At 43.1% G+C, this 21,780-nt stretch overlaps 1 protein-coding gene across 1 annotated transcript in view; it reads right to left on the bottom strand.

The window, feature by feature from the left end:
• ppp2r5a (protein phosphatase 2, regulatory subunit B', alpha isoform) overlaps positions 1-21,780 on the bottom strand; it is a 151,505-nt gene that overhangs the window by 39,150 nt on the left and 90,575 nt on the right. Inside the window, exons 6-7 of the mRNA XM_080200492.1 lie at positions 7,700-7,759; positions 1,274-1,382 (exon numbers count right to left, since the gene is read on the bottom strand). Coding sequence (XP_080056618.1) covers positions 1,274-1,382; positions 7,700-7,759 — 169 coding nt within the window. The remainder of the gene's footprint in view (positions 1-1,273; positions 1,383-7,699; positions 7,760-21,780) is intronic.

Genomic DNA, 21,780 nt, shown 5'->3' with positions numbered 1-21,780 from the left:
CAGCTGTGAGGCCACTTTAAATGTTTGCTTTTTCTCTGCACACAGAATCCATACAGTGCACAAAGGGCCATTCAGCCCATCAAGTCTGCACTGACTCCAGAACAGAATCCCACCCAGACCCTCCCCTTCCTATAACCTCACGTGTTTACCATAGCTAATCTACTTAACATCCACATCTCTGGACAATAAGGGACTATTTAGCATGGCCAATCCACCTAACCTGCACACCTTTGGACTGTGGGAGGAAACCTACACAGACACAGGGAGAGTGTGCAAACTCCACATTGACAGTCGCCCAAGGTTGGAATTGAACCCGAGTCCCTAGTGCTGTGAGGCAGTAACACTAACCACGATGCCACCAGTGTTGATGAGCGTGGCTTAGCTGTGTTTCCCGAAGCCCGACTGCTGACAAAACCATATGCTGTAATTCAGGGCAAAACTTGCAGTTTTAATCACCCTATCTCCTGGCTCAACACTCTCCAATCGCAGTAACCCTCATACACAATTTTCACTCGGGGCTCACACGGAGTCTGAGATATTAAAATATGGTCATCAGAAATAAGTTTAGGAAGAATTGTATTAAATACAACCTGCGACAGATATACTTAAAAGACAGGGCCATTTTTGACAGGGGTGTGCAATATCCCAAAAATATGTACTAGCAATTAAAAATAATATCCCAAAAGTTGCCATAAATTGATTACATATGCTCATCCCAGTTCCATATTTTTGGTTATCCTGTCTACCTTCCCCATTTAGATTAGGCTTATTCGCTTGGTAGCGCCAGTTTTCAGTTTTTATTTCCAAAATTTACGTTATTGCTTATTTTGTCAAGCCTCAATAAATGAAATAGATTCAAGTATCAATCCAGCCACTAAAGTTGTCAAATGAGCTACTTTTTAAAAATATGTAGAAATATTTGGATATTCCATGTTGAATGCTATAATTTATGATATATTAGCTTCAATAGCCTATTCAAAAATTCTCAAATTACCTCATAAAACAGATAATTTTAATGACTATAACCCAGGCATCTGAACATACTGCATCTAAAATTTCTGCAAATGCTGGACCAATACAAAAAATATAAATATTGATATGCCAGACCTGCTTTAGCAGACATTAGATCCAGTTCCTATGATGCAGTGTACCATTTTTACAGAAAGTTTGGATGACAGAGGAGAAAGTACATCAAAATGGAAAACCAGAGTACTTTTAGTACCAAATCAAAAATAAATTTAACCCATGCCAACATGAGGAAATAATAGCCTACCTGTGCATGAAATAGAGCTAAGCCTTTAGCTGTGTGAAGGGGAATGAGCACCTTCATAAGAAATTGTTTATGTTCTGCTTTCAATGGTAACGCAAACCCATTAATAATACTGAAAAACAAATACAGACGTTAGTAATTTACCATCATTGTAAAAATGGGAAATTATCCTTTTTCATACAGAAGACCAAATTATTTAAGAATACAATGCTATCTACTGTAACATTTATTATCTTAATGCATTATATTCATTCAATTCCCTTTGGGTTGGAAATGTGTTACTGGTTTCAAACAATGATTAGGGAGTTAGCCTTCTTTTGCAATGTGCAAGAAAACTTTGTCATTTAAGGTAATTGCTTAACGGGCAATCTAGAAAACCAGCAAACGCTATCCAGCAGATGCCCCAAAAAGTAGCTGATATAGTTCCCTAGAGCGAAAAGTCAATAACAGCTCTGATGTGAAAAATATGTTGTTAGACAGAACTTTGTAAACTTGAGCTGCAGGAATAACAAACAATACTTGAAAAATAAAACAAATATTTAAATTTTAACATTAAAACTAATAAATTCTGATAAATTTTAAGAATTTATAATTAGCAGAAATTAAATTTTTAAAGCGCAACAGTGATTTTCCCACCTTTAATGAATTTGATATCACTCTTCCACATAACATTTTGATTTGTATGGTTCCAGCTATTCACTAAGCACATCTGATGTGCTATCTGGAAGCCCAGGCTAAATTCATTTTTTTTTACCATTCTATTACCTTAAAGATGTTATACAAATACAATTTGTGAATAAATTCAGCTTAGAATGCAGGGATAAATTCTAGAGCATAATCAAGATGCCTCAATTAATTCTGGCATTCAGGATGAGATCAACAATCACCACAATGCATTTATATCACGCTTTTAATACAATTAAAGGAGTTCTCAGAGCACAGTGCAGCATCCCTGTTTCTGAATCAGGAGCTACAGGTTCAAGTCCCACTTGAGGGCTTGATGGTCAAGGAAAGTGCGTTCATAATGTGGCCAAACAGCTTAAATATCAACTTATGCATCCTTCCAACATACACCAATAATAGGCAGTAAGAAACAAGATAGACTCCTGGTCAGGCATGTGACAGAAAGAAAGAGCGAGCCATTCATCACAATCTATTGCTCCATGCAAAAGTGTATGTTACCATGGTAACCTGCAATCCATCCACTAAATGGCTGGCGTGGATCAGTCCGAACCAAGCAGCATGAGGTTCAATCCTTTTTTGACTGGGGTGGATTTGAAACCTGCAGTAATGGCAACATGGGCCTGTCTTTGGGCAGAGAACTCAAGAGGAAGAATACAACGAAACATATTGTTTTATAAAAACAGAAAATCAGAACAAGGACAAGGAGAAATAAGTTTTGTTAAACAGAAGTTTGAAAAGAAATTCATAGACAAAGAAGTGGAGGGATTTAAAGAAGGAGTTCCAATATACTGGGCAGAACAGTTAAAAGACAATGGATTAGTTAGCATAGCAAGAGGTGGATTAGCACAGAATCAATGTTGAAGGAACAAATATCTTCCAAGAATGTGAATGCAAAGAAATTTAGAATATGAAGCTGTAGTTCAGGTTAAAATGCAGACAAAAGCTCCAATTTTAACTCTGGGTGCTTTTGGGGCAGAGAAAAAAATCTGCACGGACCACTGAGCTCGAGGCCAATTCACAGAATCTCTACAGTGCTGAAGGTGGGCATTTAGCTCGTCAAGTCTGCACTGATTCTCAAAAACAGCATCATTATCAAAGCTCTCCTTCCGATCCAATCCCTGTAACCCCATACAATGTACCATGGCTAAACCCCTAATCTATATTACTCTGGACACTAAGGGACAATTTTGCACCATCAATTCACCTAATTGCACATCTCTGGACTGTGGAAGGAAACCAGGGCACCCGGAGAAAACCCAATGAGACACGGGTCCTTGGCACTGAGGCAGCAGTGCCAACCATGTCATTGTGCTGCTTTATTGTTTGCAGAATTCTGCTTTTTTATTCATTCCTGGACATGGGCATCACTGGCTGGCCAGCATTTATTGCCCATCCCTAATTGCCCCATGGCAGTTGAGAGTCATCAACATAGCTTGGCTGAGTCACACGTAGGCCAGATGAGGTAAGGAAGGCAGATTTCCTTCCCTGATGCATGGATTTTTCCGACAATGGTTTCATGGTCAGCAGTAGATTCCTAATTCCAGATTTTTTTATAAAAGGTTTTATAAGTGGGTAGAAATGCTTTCTGGCATTTCGATTGAACAGAAAGGTCAATCCATGGGTTCCTGCTGCTTTCCAGATATTTTAAACTATGGAAATAAGTGAACAAGAGGGAGAAACACTTCCCAGCAAGTTGCAAGGTCAGGATGAAGCAGACATGGGTGGAGATAGCTGAAGAGTCAGTGCATCCAGCCTCACACTAGGGCTTGCCTTCAATTTAGGAGAAGACTGCAGAGCCTCCCAAGAGATGCATAAGTGATTACACTTTAATTTTTCCACTACTGCAAATCACAATGCAACTCTAACCCTCCCCAACCACACACAATACCCTTCTTTCAAATCACAAGTGCACAATGTAACATCTTATGTATTACAAAAGCATGATCACCTTTTCCTTTTTACTCTAAGCCATGCATTTGTATCATCCTCTTTTTACATTATATCACTTTCAAAGCAAACCCCTCCCACCATTAATGCACTCCCCATAACATTCAACATCTCAATCATCTTCATCCATATAACTGCTTCTCTAACTTACAGCACAAATCCCCTATATTTTCACATACCTTTTCAACTTCAATTTAGCAACTCTCACCCTCTTTCCTCAAGGCAGTTCAGAATAAGAAGTTAGAGGCATGGAGCAGTGCACGTCTTTGCCCTCAGGCATGCCAAGTACAAGGTAAGTGGCCAAGGTAAAGCGACAACCCAACAGGAAAAGTGAAGCTGGCAGCATTCTAGAGAGTCTCTCTGCACATTACTTAAACCACCTGCATCAATCACCTCAAAAAGCTCCTCAATTTCTAGTTCTATTATGAAGGCCATCACCTGCAAATGTGCAACTCCTTTCCCTTTTCTCTTTCCTCTAGGATCTTCTAAACATCAGGAACTTTAAAGAAAGGCAATAATTTTGAGGATGCACCATCAAGCACTCCAGCTGCCCCAGATGCCATCCAAGCTCAGACAAACTCCACATGGGATACTACGTGTCACTAGTAAACAGCTGTTGACTCTGGTAGTAGTGATAGCCCCTTGCCAGGGCAGGGCCCTGATGATGACTGTCAGAGCCTAGCCATGGATAGAAAACTTCTAGCATTACACAAACAGTTATGCGAGGCATTGAAAGCCTGCCAAGGAGATTCAGCATTATGGCTACAGTATGGAGGATTCCATTTCCAGCCTCTGTAATTGAAGCTGGACTGGAGCTTCCAGTCCCACATTTTCTCCATCACTAAGTCCGGACCAGCACTCAGATCCTATGCGGACCAGCTGGCGAAGGTATTCCCAGACATCTTCAACCTCTCTTTACACCAATCTGAGGTCCCTACTTGCTTCAAGACAAGGACCACTATCCCAGTATCAAAGAAAAACCACGCAAAGTGCCTTGATGACAATCATCTGGGGGCTCTGACAGTCATCATTATGAAGTGCTTCGAAAGGCTAGTCATGGCACAAATCAATTCCTGCCTCCCAGACTGCCTGGATCCACTACAGTTCGCCTGTAATTGCAACAGGTCCACAGCAGACACCATCGCCCTGGCCCTAAACTCAACCCTGGAACAGCTCAGCCCAGCCTTCAACACTATTATTCCTATCAGACTCATACCCAAACATCATGGCTTGGGACTCAGCTCCTCCCTCAAACTGGATCCTAGACTTCCTAACCCACAGATTGCAGATAGGCAACACCTCCTCCTCCATGTTCATCATCAACACCAGTGCTCTGCAAGGTTGTGTCCTCAGCCCCTTACTAAACTCCTTATACACCTCTGACTGGCCAAGTTCCCTGGGAATTTGATTTTCAAGTTTGCTGATGACACCACCATTATGGGTCGCATCTCAAACAATGATGAGGCACAGCACTATAAAGAGGTAATCTGGTGAACTGGTGTAATGACAATAATCACTCCCTCAATGTCAACAAAATGAAGGAGACAGTCATCGACTTCAGGAAGTGTAGTGGAGAACATGCCCGTCTTCATCATTGGGGATGAAGTGGAATGATCGAGAACTTAGTTTTTAGGTGTCCAAATCACCAACAACCTGTCCTGGGCCCTCCATGCTGACGCTTTAGTTAAGCAAGCCCACCAACACCTCTACTTTCTCAGGAGATTAAAGAAATTTGGCATGTCGGCTACAACTCTCATTAACTCCGTCAGATACAATAAAGAAAGCATTCTTTCTGGTTATATCGCAGCTTGGTACGGCTCTTGCTCTGTCTAAGACCGCAAAAAATTACAAAGGATTGTGAACAAAGCCCAGTCCATTACCCAAACTAGCCTCCCATCCACTGACACTGTCTACACTTCCCGCTTGCCTCCGAACAGCAGCCAGCATAATCAAGGACCCAACGCATTCTGGGCCATACTCTCTTCCAACTTCTTCCATGAGGGAAAAAGATACAAAAGTCTAAGGACACGTACCAACCAACTCAAAAACTGAAAAGCTTTTCCCTGCTGCCATCAGAATTTTGAATAGACCTACCTTGTATTAAGTTGATCTTTTCTACACCCTTGCTATAACTGTAATATTTCATTCTGCAAGCTCTCCTTTCTTTCCCGATATACAGTATGCTTTGTCTGCATAGCACACAAGAAGCAATATTTTTCACTGTATACTAATACATGTGACAATAATAACTCAAATGAAATATACTTCCATCTTTACAATATCTCCCATCTTCGCTTCACTCAGCCTATCTGCAGCTGAAACCCTCAGCAACGCTTTAGTTATCTCTGGACTTGATTATTCCAATGTTCTCCTGCTTGTACCCCACGTAAACAACTTCTCATCTAAAACTTTGCTAACTGTGTTTTAACTTGCACTGAGTCCACCCATTGTCCTGTGTTCACTGATCTAGATTGTCTTCCAATCAAAGCCTCAATTTTAGAAGTCTCATCCTTCAGTTCAAATCCCTCCATGACCTCACCTTTCCCTGTCTCTAACTTTCTCGAGCCCTACGACACTGAGAACTTCTGTCCAACTTGAGCCTTTTGTGCATTTTCATTTTCCTTTGTCCGAGTATTGATCACCATACTTTCAGCTGTCTAGGTCCCAAATTTGTGAATTTCCTCCCTAAATCTTTACACTTCTCTCTCAAAAAGACACTCTTTTAAAACCGACCACTTTGACTATGTTTTTGCCACCTGTACTGGTGTTGTCTAATTGGCTTGGTGTCAATTTCTGTGTCTGCTTATGCCACAATGCAGTACCTTGTGAAATTCCACTATTTTCAAGGCACTATATAAATACAAATTGTTGAGTTAATATTGTGCTGCAGCACTGATTACATAACAAAGCCACAACTACTGCTCATACCGTAAGACCTGCTGTAGCAGGTTGACATTTCAGACAAGTTTCCTACCGAGTTCAAGCATAAATTTGTGAGAGATTCCTGTCCTTCCCAAATTCCATTTTAACTTCCAGCCCATATTGGCCAAGTCAAGTAAATATCAGGGTCAAAGATGTTGAAATTAATGCGTTAGCAATATGCAATGAATATAGGAAGCAAGGATTAGGTTGATGGACAAGAGGAACGTATTTTAGAGCAAGGAGCTTGAATTACCCTGGAGCCAGGGACATTAGCAAAGGAGCATTTGACTTTCATGTCATCGAGACCTGAAGTCTCAGTGAAGATGTAGAGATTGATTTAGGCTGGAGTAGCAGAGACGCAATAGCAAAAAGTGATGTTGCAGAAGTGAATAATAAATCACACGAATAGTATTAGCCTGGATTCAGTTACTAGAACTTGACTCAGCTTATCCACTCAAGTCACATTTCAAGATTTGAACTCAATCTAAGTTAACAATTCAGTGTAATATTGCCAGATTAAATGTTTAATAAAGGCCTCTTCTCCCTGCTCAGATGGACTTGAAAGAACATGTGACGAAAGATCAAAGAACAGGAGTGCCCTGGTATCCTGGTCAATTTTTCTTCCTCAGTCAACACCATCAATAAACCTTATTTACCAAATAACAGTAACTGAATTGCTAACACAATGCATTGCAGTGAATGGGATGTCCTGACAACACGAGGCTGCAAATAAATATTAATTCCTGATTTTTATTTACACAAGTCAATAACTGGAGATAAAACAGAGATCAGCGACAGTCTTAATTGGATGACCTTAACCTGAAAGCAGACAACCCTAAATTATCAGTTTGTAATTAAACTAAAAATGCAACTTACCTTCCCAGTATCTCCAGCAGTTCTGCAACTCCATTAAAGTGATCAGTCTCATATATAAACCTAAAGAAACGATTGATGGAAAACATTATTCTATACTATAAAAAGTTTCCAAGGAAACAATAAATTGACATATAAAAAAGACATATAAAAAAGACTGATTTTAATTAGCCTTTTTGTAAATAATTTATATAAACCTTTATGGAATTTGAAGTTAAACACTTGTATTCCTTTTCCAAAATAATGTTCAACATTGGTTTTGATGACCCAATTTATGTTTGCAATTCATGCAGTATTTCAACAATAATGTATTTGAAATATGACAAAAACAGATTGAGATTGTTAAATACCTAAAGAATACTTAAACAGTGTGCACGATCATGACCTTCTGAGCAAAGGATCTTTGAATCTTAGGAGTAAGGAGGTTTATAATACAAGAGGAGAATGCTCAGCAACGCTCTGTTGGCTCAGGGTCAAACTCTAACGCCTTTGCGTGCTTCCAATTTCTATCCATTTTTTCTGAAGAGTAATGTTTTCTGCCTCACTTGCTTCCTGTGGCAAAGCGATTCACAGTCCAGAAACAGTAAAGATATTTTCCCTCATCTCCTTCCTCACTTTTGGTCACAATTCTTCATCGCCGATCTCTCAGCCAGGTGAAATAATGTGGCTTTACTCATTCATCAAAAACTTCATAAATTAAAACAATTTATTTTTTTCTTAGTCTTCTCTTATGCCAATGGAAATAAGAGGTATTTTAATTCCAGAGTGGGAAGCTGGTATGAGGCAGAGGTCACTGAGCTTGGAGTCTCAGAGAACTTGCAGAGAAGAGCTTCAGGGCCTAGTTTACATCCCACTGGTCAAGCAACAACAGACAACCATAAGATCCTAAGAAACAGGAGCAGAAGTAGTCCACTCAGCCTCCCCACCATTCAATAAGGTCATGGCTGACCTGACTGTAAGTTCAACTCCATTTTCTTGCCTATCCTCCATAACCCTCAATTCTCTTGTGGATCAAAAATTGAACTTAACCCTGAACATCATGTATGATCCAACCTGCACTGCTCTCTGGAGAAGAGAATTCCACAGACCACTGACTTTCAGAAGAAATTCATTCTCATCTCTTGCTGAAAGGGGGGACTTTTTTTTAAAAAGTACACCTCCTAGTTTGACATTCCCAAGCACGGAACAGATCAACACCTCCTGTCAAGCCTTCTCAGAATCTTATTGTTTCAATACAATTATCTCTCATTCTTCTAAACTTCAGTAAATCTAAGTCTAACCTGCTCAAGCATTGCTCCATAAGACAACTCTTTCATCCCAGGAATCAGCCAAGTGAACCTTCACTGAACCGCTTCCAATGTAAGTATATCTCTCCTAAAGTAAGGAGGCCAAAAATGTATAATACTCTAAGGGAGGTCTCACATATGCCCTGCAGCCGTGGCAAGGATTTCTTACTTTATAATTCCAAACTGTCCAAAACAAATGTAAAGAACTGGTTGGTGAAGATCGAGTCAGCAACTGGAGATGTTTCATAGTAGAGGGTGAGAGGTATAAGTTTGATACTTATCTTTTAAGGTTTTGCTTTTTCCTAAATAACTTTTGGTGAATGAGGAGCATATGTGGCTCCTGCCTAAGTCAAATGGGCATCATTAGCCATCAGGAAAAACAGTAGGGTTAAACCTGCTGTGGAGCTTTATAGAGCAGCAAGTAGAGTTGCTTAATTTTAACTTCCGTTCTGCCCAGTTTGTGTCAGGGAACGAAAAATTCCCTTGATCCAGCATCCAGGTCATTTCTCAAAACTATAGTTTCCGAGCCCTGCCATCATCCTGAGGAATCTCAGCTTCACACTACAACTTCAATGGGCAAAAGTGCATACAGTATGCCAATTGGTGTTTTGTACGTGCACATCATTACGTCCTTATTCCTGCACTCTATGCCCCGATTTATGAATCCCAAAATCTAATAGCCTTTTTGGGGCTTTATCTATGCACATTATTGGAGATTAAAGTATTCGAATTTTTACGTGTCTCTGTTCTCCCACAACCTTCAGTAACCTTTCCTTCAGTATATACTCCATTTGCTCATTTATACCATTGTTTGCTGGAGCAGACGAGTGAAGGAGCAGAGAGAGCGCTAAGATTTTACCTGTTAAAAACCTGTTTAAAATAAGTTTAAAGCACTTTGTTCTTTGTAGAACTGTTTAAAGCATTTATTTTATTGTATTTACTGCTTTAAGAATTCTGAGGGAGTGTTTAGAAGGAGTTGTGGACCAGCCTGCTTTAAATCAGTGCCAGGTTTAAAAGGAGGCCTGGTGTAGACAGCGGGCAGCGGAGTGAGAGGGAAGCAGAGTGAGTTAATAGGGCTTAATATCAAAAAGGGCTGGAAGGAAAAAAGGCCAGGTGAGTTTGTTTGAAAAAACAAGGAAAAAAATTTTTCTCAAACCCACTACAGTGAATAATGGAGGGGCATGTGATGTGTGGTTTCTGTATGATGTGGGAACTGGTGGACTCCAGGGTCCTCCCCAGTGACCATGTCTGTAGTAAGTGCAGGTTGCTGGAGGAGCTCCAGCTCAAGGTGGATGAGCTGGCCTCTGAGCTACAGACACTGAGGCTCAACAGGGGAAGAGAGGGTGACATTGTCAATGGGGTGCAAGTGACATCCACCCCCCCTAGACTGGCTAACTCTAAGGGTCAGGGACAAGAGGGGGCTGCTGGGAAGAGGAAGGGGGGTGAGGAGCGGAGGCCTCAGCCTCTTAATCTGCAAAACAGGTTTGAGGTTCTTGCTGCCAGTCTGGAAGAGGACGAGGCAGGTGAGGTTGGTGAGCAAATTGCACACGGTACAGTGATGCAGCAGGACATAGGCAAAAAGGGGAAAAGGAACGCAGTAGTAATTGGGGACAGTGGGGTGAAGGGTATTGACACTGTCCTTTGTCACAATGACAAAGTGCACAGAAGGGTGTGTTGTCTGCCTGGTGCTCAGGTACGGGATGTCGCAGCTGGGCTGCAGAGGAACCTGGAGTGGGAGGGTGAGAATCCGGTCGTTGTGGTACATGTGGGCGCCAACGACGTAGGCAAAGTGCGGACTGAGGATCTGGGGAGGGAGTATGAGAAGCTGGGAATGGAATTAAAAAGTAGAACCGACAAGGTGGTCATCTCTGGGCTACTGCCTGAACAGTGTGCAGACGGGCGTAGGGTTGACAGGATTAAGGAAGTGAATGGGTGGCTCAGAGATTGGTGTGGGAGGAATGGGTTTGAATTTATGGGGCATTGGCACCAGTATTGGGGTAGGTGGGACCTGTTCGGGCGGGATGGGGTGGGTCTGAACCGTGCTGGGACCAGAGTGGTGGCGAATCGAGTAAACAGGACTGTAGACAGGGCTTTAAACTAATTAGGGGGGGGGGGGGGGGGGGGGGGGGGGTAGGTGACCTTACGAGGTCTAAAGTTAAGGAGAGGGTACAGGTAAGGGAAGAGGCCGAGGATGTCCCAATAATAGAGGGAGTAGGGGGCGTGAGTATGGTTGGTGGCGTTACGGCAAATAGGGTCCAGGTGAAGGCTGGGATGAAAGCGCTGTATCTGAATGCACGAAGCATTCGGAATAAAGTGGATGAGCTGGTGGCGCAGATCAACACAAATGGATATGATCTGGTGGCCATTACAGAGACGTGGCTGCAAGGTGACAGGGACTGGGAGCTGAATGTCCAAGGGTATCAAGTGTTTAGGAAGGATAGGCAGGAGGAAAGAGGGGGGGGACGTAGCTCTGCTGATTAAGGATAGCATCAAGGTGGTAGCAAGGGATGATATTGGAGCCAAGGAGCAGAACGTGGAATCGTTGTGGGTGGAGATTAGGAACAGCAAAGGGAGGAAGACGCTGGTGGGTGTCGTCTATAGGCCCCCGAATAATGATCTGGAGGTGGGGGCGGGCTGTTAACGCGCAAATAAGTGCGGTGTGCAGGAATGGGACGGCCGTAGTTATGGGGGATTTCAATCTGCATATTGATTGGTCGACCCATGTTGGACACGGTGGGCTCGAGGAGGAGTTCTTGAAATGCTGCCGGGATAATTTCCTTGAACAGTGTGTGTTGGAGCCGACGAGGGAGCGAGCTATCTTGGATCTGGTGCTATGTAATGAGGCGGGTAGAATTAGGGACCTTGCGGTGAAGGATCCTCTTGGAGAGAGTGATCATTGTATGGTGGAGTTTCTGGTGCAGATAGAGGAGGAGAAAGTGGATTCCCGGACACGCGTCCTTTGTTTGAATAGAGGGGAGTACGGTAGAATGAGAGAAGAATTGGCGAATGTGGACTGGGGGAGTGCGTTGGAGGGAGGGTCTGCTGAGGAGCAGTGGAGGATCTTTAAGGAGATCTTTCTTGGTGCTCAGCAGAAATTTATTCCGATGGTCAAAAAGGACTGTAGGAGGAGAGGTAATAAGCCGTGGATAACGAAGGAGGTAAAGGAAAGTGTTAAATTAAAAGCGGAGGAATTTAGAGTAGCTAAGAGTAGTGGGCGAGAAGAGGATTGGGAGAGGTTTAAATGTCAACAAAGATTGACAAAGAAGTTGATAAAGGAGGGTAGGAGAAACTATGAAGCTGGGCTAGCGCTTAATATAAAAAAGGATAGCAAGAGTTTTTATAAATATATAAAAAGGAAGAGGCTGGCTAGGGTGAACGTTGGTCCTTTAGAGGATGAGAAAGGGGACCTAGTGGTAGGGGAAGGGGATATGGCTAAGGTATTGAATAACTTTTTTGTTTCTGTCTTCACGGAGGAGGATGTGAATAATTTGCCGGGTGTTAGAGATGGAAAGGTGGTAGGACTGGAGGGTCTTAATGACATTACTGTTACTAGAGAGGCGGTGCTCGACAGACTGGAGGGGCTGATTGTGGACAAGTCCCCAGGACCGGATGGAATGCATCCGAGGGTTCTGAAAGAAATGGCGGAGGTTATAGTGGATGCATTGGTGGTTATTTTCCAGACGTCGCTGGATTCCGGGGAAGTGCCGGAAGATTGGAAAACGGCTAATGTTACGCCGTTGTTTAAGAAGGGTGCCAGGCAAAAGGCAGGGAATTATAGGCCGGTTAGTTTAACGTCTGTGGTAGGTAAAATGTTAGAATCCGTCATCAAGGAGGAAATTGCGAGGCATCTTGAAGGCAATTGCTTGATAGAGCAGACGCAGCACGGTTTCATTAAAGGGAAGTCATGTCTGACAAATTTACTGGAGTTCTATGAGGATGTGTCTAGGGCGGTCGATAGAGGAGAGCCGGTGGATGTGGTCTTTCTGGATTTTCAGAAGGCGTCTGACAAAGTACCTCATAAGAGGTTATTGCAGAAGGTCAGGGGACTTGGAGTTGGGGGTAGGGTGTTAGTGTGGATAGAGGATTGGTTGTCAAATAGGAGGCAGAGAGTGGGGGTCAACGGGTGCTATTCGGATTGGCGGATGGTGACTAGTGGAGTGCCCCAGGGGTCGGTGCTGGGGCCTCAGCTTTTTACCATTTATATAGATGATCTGGAGGAGGGAACCGAGTGTAGGGTGTCGAAATTTGCTGATGACACCAAGATTGGGGGAACGGCAAATTGTGCGGAGGGTGTGGAGAGTCTGCAGAAGGATCTAGATAGGCTGGGCGAATGGGCCAGGAAATGGCAAATGGAATTTAATGTTGGCAAGTGTGAGGTGGTCCACTTTGGTTGGAAGAATGGTAGGAAGGACTATTACTTACGGGGCGAAAAACTGCAGCAGGCGACGGTGCAGAGGGACCTCGGGGTCCTTGTGCATGAGTCGCAAAAACCCAGCCTGCAGGTGCAGCAGGTGGTCAGGAAGGCGAATGGGATGCTGGCCTTCATAGCGAAGGGGATTGAATATAAAAGTAGGGAGGTCTTGCTGCAGCTGTACAGGGCATTGGTGAGGCTGCAGCTGGAGTACTGTGTGCAGTTTTGGGCGCCGCACCTGCGCAAAGATATTTTGGCCTTGGAGGGAGTGCAGAGGAGGTTTACTAGGCTGATACCGGAGTTGAGGGGGTTGAGCTATGAGGAGAGGCTGAATAAACTAGGCTTGTACGCGTTGGAGTTTAGAAGAATGAGGGGAGATCTCATTGAGACGTATAAGATGATGAATGGGATGGATAGGATAGAGGTGGAGAGACTCTTCCCACTCAAAAAAGACAGTAGGACTAGGGGGCACAGCCTCAAGATAAAGGGGGGCGTTTTAGAACGGAGTTGAGGAGGAACTTCTTCACTCAAAGGGTGGTGAATCTCTGGAATTCTCTACCTGTTGAAGTGGTGGAGGCTGCCTCGCTAAGTATTTTCAAGAAGCGGGTTGACGGGTTTTTGATAAGAGAGGGGATTAAGAGTTATGGGGAGAGGGCCGGAAAGTGGAACTGAGCCACGACAGATCAGCCATGATCTTATTGAATGGCGGGGCAGGCTCGAAGGGCCAGATGGCCTACTCCTGCTCCTATTTCTTATGTTCTTATGTTCTTATACTCCCAAAATATATTAGCCCCACAATGACCCACATCAAACTTCATCTGCCCATTCTATTAGACCCTTTAACTCTTCCTAAAAATTCAGTTCTTAATGTTGCTAAATTATTTATTACTGAATCAGCAGCAAATTGAGATTTTGTTACACATACCCAAGTCAAAATCTATGTGCTCCAAATCAAAAATGGGCCCAGTGCTTCAATTCTTCTCCAATCTGACCAGTCATGCTGGTACATTTCCTCTTGCCATATGCTCAATTTATTTTGCATCTTCTGAAATTCCTTACATCACAACATTTACAGCATGCCTTTAATCAATCTAATCAGCCATTCATTATAAAAATGCCCTGATTATTAATCCAGTTATTTCCCACAATTGACATCAGACACCCCAGTATATTCTTCTTGAATAAGAGTGCTACATAATATACTTCTCAGTCCACCGTTGAATATGTATATTGAAGGCTGAATAATTGTGATCAGATACTACGATCTGTTGTCTGGCGGCTTCTAATTATAAATAAAAAAGAACAAAGAACATCCCAGCACGGGAAACAGGCCCTTCAGCCCAACGAGCCCGCGCCGCCGCATCTTCCCACACCTACCCCGCTCTGTGTGTATGTGAGTGGAACCCCTAATGTAGCCAGATTCAGGGGAGAATAGTGTCCATTTGGTACACCAATCAACCTAAGAGCACATCTTTGGGGTGTGGGAGGAAACCGGAGCGCCTGGAGGAAACCCACGCAACCGCAGGGAGAATGCGCAAACTCCCACAGACACAGGCCCAAATCCATGTATTTGCACAGCTAGTAGTGACAGTCACTGAGCTGTTGCGGTGCCCCATCTGCTGGTCCAGGATTAAGCACACACAACGACACGAAGTACTAGGCCACTCCCGGAACCTCCAAGAGCAGCCCACGCACGACCCACCGTGTGCATGCCCCTCGTTTGACAACAAGGTGGACCGACCCTGTGGAATAAAAGGACAATACGTTAACATATAAAACTACATTTCCGGTGTCGTCCCGAGGCTCTGACCCTATTTAATACCCTCTATTATAACCTCCATCCTTGCTTCACTCATGTGTCTAAGTAAACCTTAAACAAGTCCAAACATGCCTGCCTCCACCACCCTACTCGGTAGCGCGTTCCATACCCCCACGACCCTCTGCGTGAAAAACCTTCCTCTCATATCCAAATTATACTTCTCCCCCCTCACCCTTAGATCGTGACCTCTCGTAATTGTCCCCAATCTAGGGAAAAGCCTACCACTGTTTATCTATTCCCTTCAGTATTTTATATACCTCTATCATACCCCCCTTAATCTCCGTCTTTCTAAGGAGAAGAGCCCCAGTTTCTCCAACCTTTCCTCGTAACTCAGTCCTTCCATGCCAGGCAACACCCTGGTAAACCTCCTCTGCACCCTCTCCAGGGTCTCCACGTCCTTCCGGTAGTAAGGTGACCAGAACTGGACGCAGTACTCCAAATGTGGTCTAACCAACGTTCTGTACAACTGAAGCATTAGACGGCAGCTCTTATACTCTATACCCCTTCCTATAAAGGCTAGCGTTCCATAAGCTTTCTTCACAACCTTCTCTACCTGTGTCGACACCTTCAGAGAGTTGTGCACCTGCACTCCCAGGTCCCTCTGTATCTCTATACTCTTAATCGGTCTACCTTTTATCACATAACTCCTCCCTGCGTTATTCCTTCCAAAATGCATCACCTTGCATTTGTCAGGATTAAGTTCCATCTGCCATCTATCTGCCCAATATACCAACCTATCTATATCCTGCTGTGTCACCTGACAGTCCTCCTCAGTATCTGCCAATCCTACCATCTTGGTGTCATCCGCAAATTTGCTGATCACACCACGTACACCCTCTTCCAAGTCGTTTATATATACACTATAAAGAGGAGAGGTCCCAGTACTGAGCCCTGCGGCACACCACTGGTGACTGGCCTCCAGCCAGAAAAGGACCCCTCGACAACTACTCTCTGTCTCCTATTTCCCAGCCAGTTTTCAATCCACCTAGCTACCTGTCCTTGTATCCCATGTGCCTTAACCTTTTCTACCAGCCTGTGAGGGACTTTGTCAAACGCCTTACTGAAATCCATGTAGATGACATCAACAGCTCGCCCATCGTGAACCGTTTTTGTCACCTCCTCGAAGAATTCCACCAGATTCGTAAGGCAAGACCTCCCCCGAACAAAGCCATGTTGCGTATCCCTAATCAGATTGCAACGCTCCAAATGCTCATACATCCTATCCCTAAGAATTTTTTCCAATAATTTTCCTACCACCGATGTCAAACTCACTGGTCTATAATTATCTTGAGAATTGCTAAGTTTTTCAGAACTAATTATTTTACTGCAGTTGCTTATAGTTATATTTATTTGGTTATATAAATTCCACATTCCTCTTTATTAAACTTATATTCTCACTTTCATCATCATTTCAAAAATCGATGTAAAATTTTGATTTAGTCGCTTCGACACAGATCCTACAGTTAGATCTCATCTTTTATCACAAATAGTCCTACCAAGTCGTAAACTATTCTTTTACTTTTCTGTCCTTTTAAACAACTTCACCATTTTCTTATATAATCTCCTACTTTTTTTTGCATAATCTCCTTTAGCTTTTCAAATCACACTTCTATTTTTTCACGGGATGCGAGTATTTCTACTGCCCTCAGGAAGGTGGTTGTAAGCCGTCTTCTTGAACCACTGCAGTCCATGTGGTGTAGGTATATTCACAGCACTGTTAGGAAGGGAGTTCCAAAACTTGAGCCTGGCAATCGTGAAGGAACAATGATGTAGTTCCAACTCAGGATAGTGTGTAGCTTGGAAGGAAACTTGAAGGTGGTGGTGTTCCCATGCATCAGCTGCCCTCATCCTTCTAGGTGATAGAGATTACAGATTTGGAAGGTGCTGTTGAAAGGTGCCTTGGTGAAATGCACCTTGTAGGCGGCACATTGCGTTGGTGGTGGGAGAATAAATGTGGTGAACGGGTTACCAAACAGGCTATTTTGTCCTGGATAGGGTCAGACTTAATGAGTGTTATTGGAGCTACATTCATCCAGGCTAGTGAAGAAATATTCCATCACACTTTTGGCTGGTATCTTGTAGATGATGGACAGGCTTTGGGAAATGGGAAGCCAGTTACTCTCCGCAGAATCCCAGCCTCTGATCTGTTCTTGTAGCCACAGTACTTGTATGGCTGGCCCAGTTCAGTTTCTGGCCAACGGCAGTCCCCCAAGGTGTTGACAGTGGATGATTCAGCAACGGGTATGCCATTGAATCACTGAATATAAAAGGTAAGATGGTTAGATTGTCTCTTGCTGGAGATGATCATTTTCTGGTGTTGAGACCATGTGAGTTCTGCTCTGTTCAACTTCCTCAGTTGGTCACAACAAAGGTTTAAGTTTCTCCTTAAGAGCACATCTTCTTCTGAACAGAATGCATTTAACTACTTAAACTGTGGGCAACAAGGAGCCAATCATACAAGGTTTCCTTGCATCAAAGGAAAAGCAATTAACAACTAAGCCCAAGAAAAATGATAAAACCACAACTTCAAGCATTCAGTCCTCATGGCAATCATTCAGGCCTACACACACATCTCTGACAGTTTCAGAGGAGGATGTAACACTTGTTAAAACTGTCCATCACCATTCATGACTGAATGTGGTAGGACTACATAATTTTGATCTGATATGTTGGCTGTGGGCTCACTTTGCTCTGACTACTGCATGCTGCTTTCACTGTTTGGAATGCCTGCAGTTCTATGTTGTAGTTGCACCAAGATAGCATCTCATTTTTATGTTTGTCTGGTGCTGCTCCTAATATGCTGTCCAGAGGATTTTCTCTCCTGTCGGTCCCCTCACCACCTGCTGCAGGCTACTCTGGCACACGTGTCCTGCACAACTCAACCAGTTGGGAATGGTACAAATCAAGCCACTCCTGGTATTGATCACTGAAATTTCCCAGAGTACATTCTGTGCCCTTGCCACCTTCAGTGCTCCTTCTCAGTAGTGTTCAACATGTAGGCATATTGATGAGGGAGGATGATAAGTGACAATTAGCAAGAGTTTCCTTATCTATGTTTGACCTGATGACATGAAACTTCACAAGTTAATGTTGAGGACTCCAAGGGCAACTCCCTCCTGACTGTATATCACTGCGCCACCACCTCCACTGGATCTACCCTGCCAGTAGGACACAACATTCCCAGAGATAGTGATGGAGGTGTCTGGTATGTCCGTTGTAAGTGACGATGCCATGAGTATAACTGTCAGATTGTTGCCACTGTTCCAGTTTAGGCACAAGAGCCCAAATGTTAATAAAGGAGGACTTTGCAGTATTGACTGGGCATGCTGTGTCATTGTCATTTCCACTGCCCTGTGGCAATGCTGCATGGTGAGTGTGGCTGTATTCCTTTGGACTTTTCTGTGGTGGTTTGGTACAACTAAATGGCCTGTGAGGTCACTATTGGTCATGGATACTGAGGCTAGCTTTTAATCCCAGATTTATTAAATTGAATTTCCACCAGCTGCGTGGTGGGATTTGAACCCATGTCCCCAGAGCTTTAGCTGAGCCTTTGGATTGTTGGTAAGTTTTCAGTGTCTGTGGTTACTAATAAAATTATCACTATGCATTTTAAAAGCCTTCTACTTAGTACTTAAACTAACTTGGCAGGGAGAGAGGCACTTGGATGAAGCATTAGAAAAGACATGTCAGATGCGAGAGAAACAAAAATTAGAATAAAGAGTGATTCAGAAATAGGAATGGGGGTGGAAATATAAGCAGACTAAGGCAAATTAGAATGCATGTATGTAAATGCATAAAGCGTGGTGAATAAATAATAATGGCAAACTGCAGGCACAAGTAACCATGTGAGACTGATATTGTGGCAAAAGACCCATCTCAAAGGAGGGGAGGAATGGGCACTTTATAATCCTGTCCACAATGCATTTAGGATGGACAGAGAAGGAAAGAAATGGGGGCGGGATTGCTGGTAGTATTGATTAATGATCTTATTTCTGCAGTGAAAAAGGATGAATTTTCAAAGATAGAATCTATTTGTTTAGCATTAAGGAACAATAGTAAAATTATTACATAGTTGGGTGCATACGATTAGACACCAAATAATAGGAAGTTTTTAGAGAAACAAATTTGTTGACAAATTAAGTATAGTGCAGGAGGCCATTTGGCCCATTGAGCTTGCACCAACAACAATCCCACCCAAATCCTATCCTGTAACCTCACATACTTACCCTATTAGTCCCCCTGACACAAACAGGCAATTTAGCATGGCCAATCTACCTAACCCTTTGTCTTTGGAGTGAGAAAGAAAACCAGAGCACCCAGAGGGAATCCACATGGACACAGGGAGAACGTGCAAACTCCACACAGCCAGTGACCTGAGGCTGGAATTGAACCCAAATCTCTGGTGCTGTGAGGCAGCAGTGATAACCACTGTGCCACTTTCAGTTAAGGAATCCCAAGATTTTGACCCAATGCCAAGAAAGGAAGGGTGACATACTTCCAAGTAAGGCTGGCGTGTGACTTGGAGGGGAGCTTGCAGGTGCTGGCAGCCTCATCAGTTTTTGCCCTTGTTCTTCTAATTGGTATAGGTTGTAGGTATAGAAGGTGCTGTTGATATCTTGGTGAGTTGCTACAAGGCATATTGTAGATAGTAAACACTGGCCACATTTTGCCAGTGTTGGAGGGAATGAATGTTTAGGGTGGTGGATGGAGTGCCAGTCAAGCAAGCAGCTTTGCCCTGGATATTGTCAAGCTTCTTAAATGTTGTTGAGGCTGCTCTCATCCAGGCAGACAAGTGGAGAATATTCTATCATACCTGTATCTTGTAGATGCTTTAGCGAGCCAGGGGCAAAATTATATGAGACACAATACCCAGCCTTTGACTCTTTCAGAGCCACAGTATTCATGTGTCCCAGTTAAGTTTCTGGTCAAAAGCGAGCTCCAGAATGTTGGTGGTGAGGTTTCAATGATGATAATGCCATTGAACTTCAAGGGGAGTTGTTTAGACTCTGTGGTTATTGGCCAGCACTTGTGTGATGCACAGTTCTTGCCATTTACCAGCCTAAGTCTGAATGCTGACTGATGCTGCTGCATGAGGGCACAGACTGCTTTACTATCTAAGGAGTGGCAAATTAAGCCAAACACTGCTATTATTAGTGAGTTTCCCCACTTCTGACCTGATGACAGGCAGACCATTGAAGAAAAAGCTAAAGATGGTTCAGCCTAGAACTGAGGAACTCTTGAAGACAATCCTGGGGCTGAGATTATGGGCCTGCAAAATCCACAACTATATTTCTTTGTGCTGAGTTCAAATCTAATCAGTGTCCTCACCTTGCTTTCAAATTTCAATTCTAAAATTTTGAGAAGCATATAATCACTAAGGGGGGGGGGGGGGGGGGGGGGTACTTGGCCTGAGTGAGACGGAGGCTGGGTTGAGTACATTTGGGAATTTGGTTCAATGAGGAGAGCAGCCTATGGTCATCTGGGATTATGGCAACTTCTCCTTCAGTGATAGTGGGGGACAATATAGTCAGAGATTGACATTTTTCTTTCCAGAAAAGAGTGCCAGTCCATAAACTGTTACCTGCCTCATGCTAGTGTTCAGGACATCTGCTGAGGGCTGGAGAGGAACTTTCAATGGGAGGAACAATCACTGTAATCAATGTAAGTACCAATGGCATAGGCAGAACAAAAGGACATAGTTTGAGGAGTGTGACAACAAATTAAGCAGAACCTCAAAGGACATAATCTCTGGATTATAGAAAACCCAGCCAGGCCTGCCAACACTTGAATCATAAAAGGACTGATGTAAACATTCTTGTTATTTTGTTAATAGCCCAAGTCAGAATTTGTGTGTGTGTACGTCCGCACACGTTCCTTAAAGAGTGTTTTTGTTGAGTTTGCACTTCAATAATTACATTCTGAATAAATGTTTATCCTTTCTTCTGATTTAAACTGTTATATCAATTATTAAAAGTCACAACGCACAAAAAGGTTTAAAATACAAAATACATATCTTGTTGTGAACAACCGAGATGTGAGGGAAAAGGGTAAAGATTATCTTGCACTATCACGCTACATTCATAATAGGTGATGGGTAGGCTGTAGAAACTGCACAGCCATTAGAATCCCCCAGAATGAAGGAGCTGCAGGGTGGTGTTGCAGGGAGGGGAGGAGAGAGGGCATCTCCATCTTATAATTGAAAAATGGCCACTGCTGGCAGGCCATCATTGTAGAGGACAAAAACAAAACACAGCCCATTTGGGAAGGGAATGAGAATTTGAGACAAACTTGTAATTTTTCTTCAAGTATTCCGTTAAGAGGACAGTCAGAAAAACAAACTAAACCATAATATGGCAATAGTCTACATGCAACATTTGAATAAATACACATAAGGCAACAATGTGTTCTGCACTAGTAATTATTTTGTCAAATTCAAATTTACAGTGAAATCTAAGATAATTAATGCAATATAGATACAATACTGCATTTTAAAAAACAAGTACAGCATACAAAATGGGAACAGACGTAGGTCACTTAGCCTCAAGCCTGCTCTACCATTCAATAAGAT

The sequence above is a fragment of the Carcharhinus amblyrhynchos genome, chromosome 12, assembly GCF_965287045.1.
Source record: "Carcharhinus amblyrhynchos chromosome 12, sCarAmb.v2.hapA, whole genome shotgun sequence".
Taxonomy (NCBI): Eukaryota; Metazoa; Chordata; class Chondrichthyes; order Carcharhiniformes; family Carcharhinidae; genus Carcharhinus; species Carcharhinus amblyrhynchos.
The sequence above is the reverse complement of the archived record's forward strand: the minus strand, read 5'-3'. Positions and strand labels throughout refer to the sequence as shown.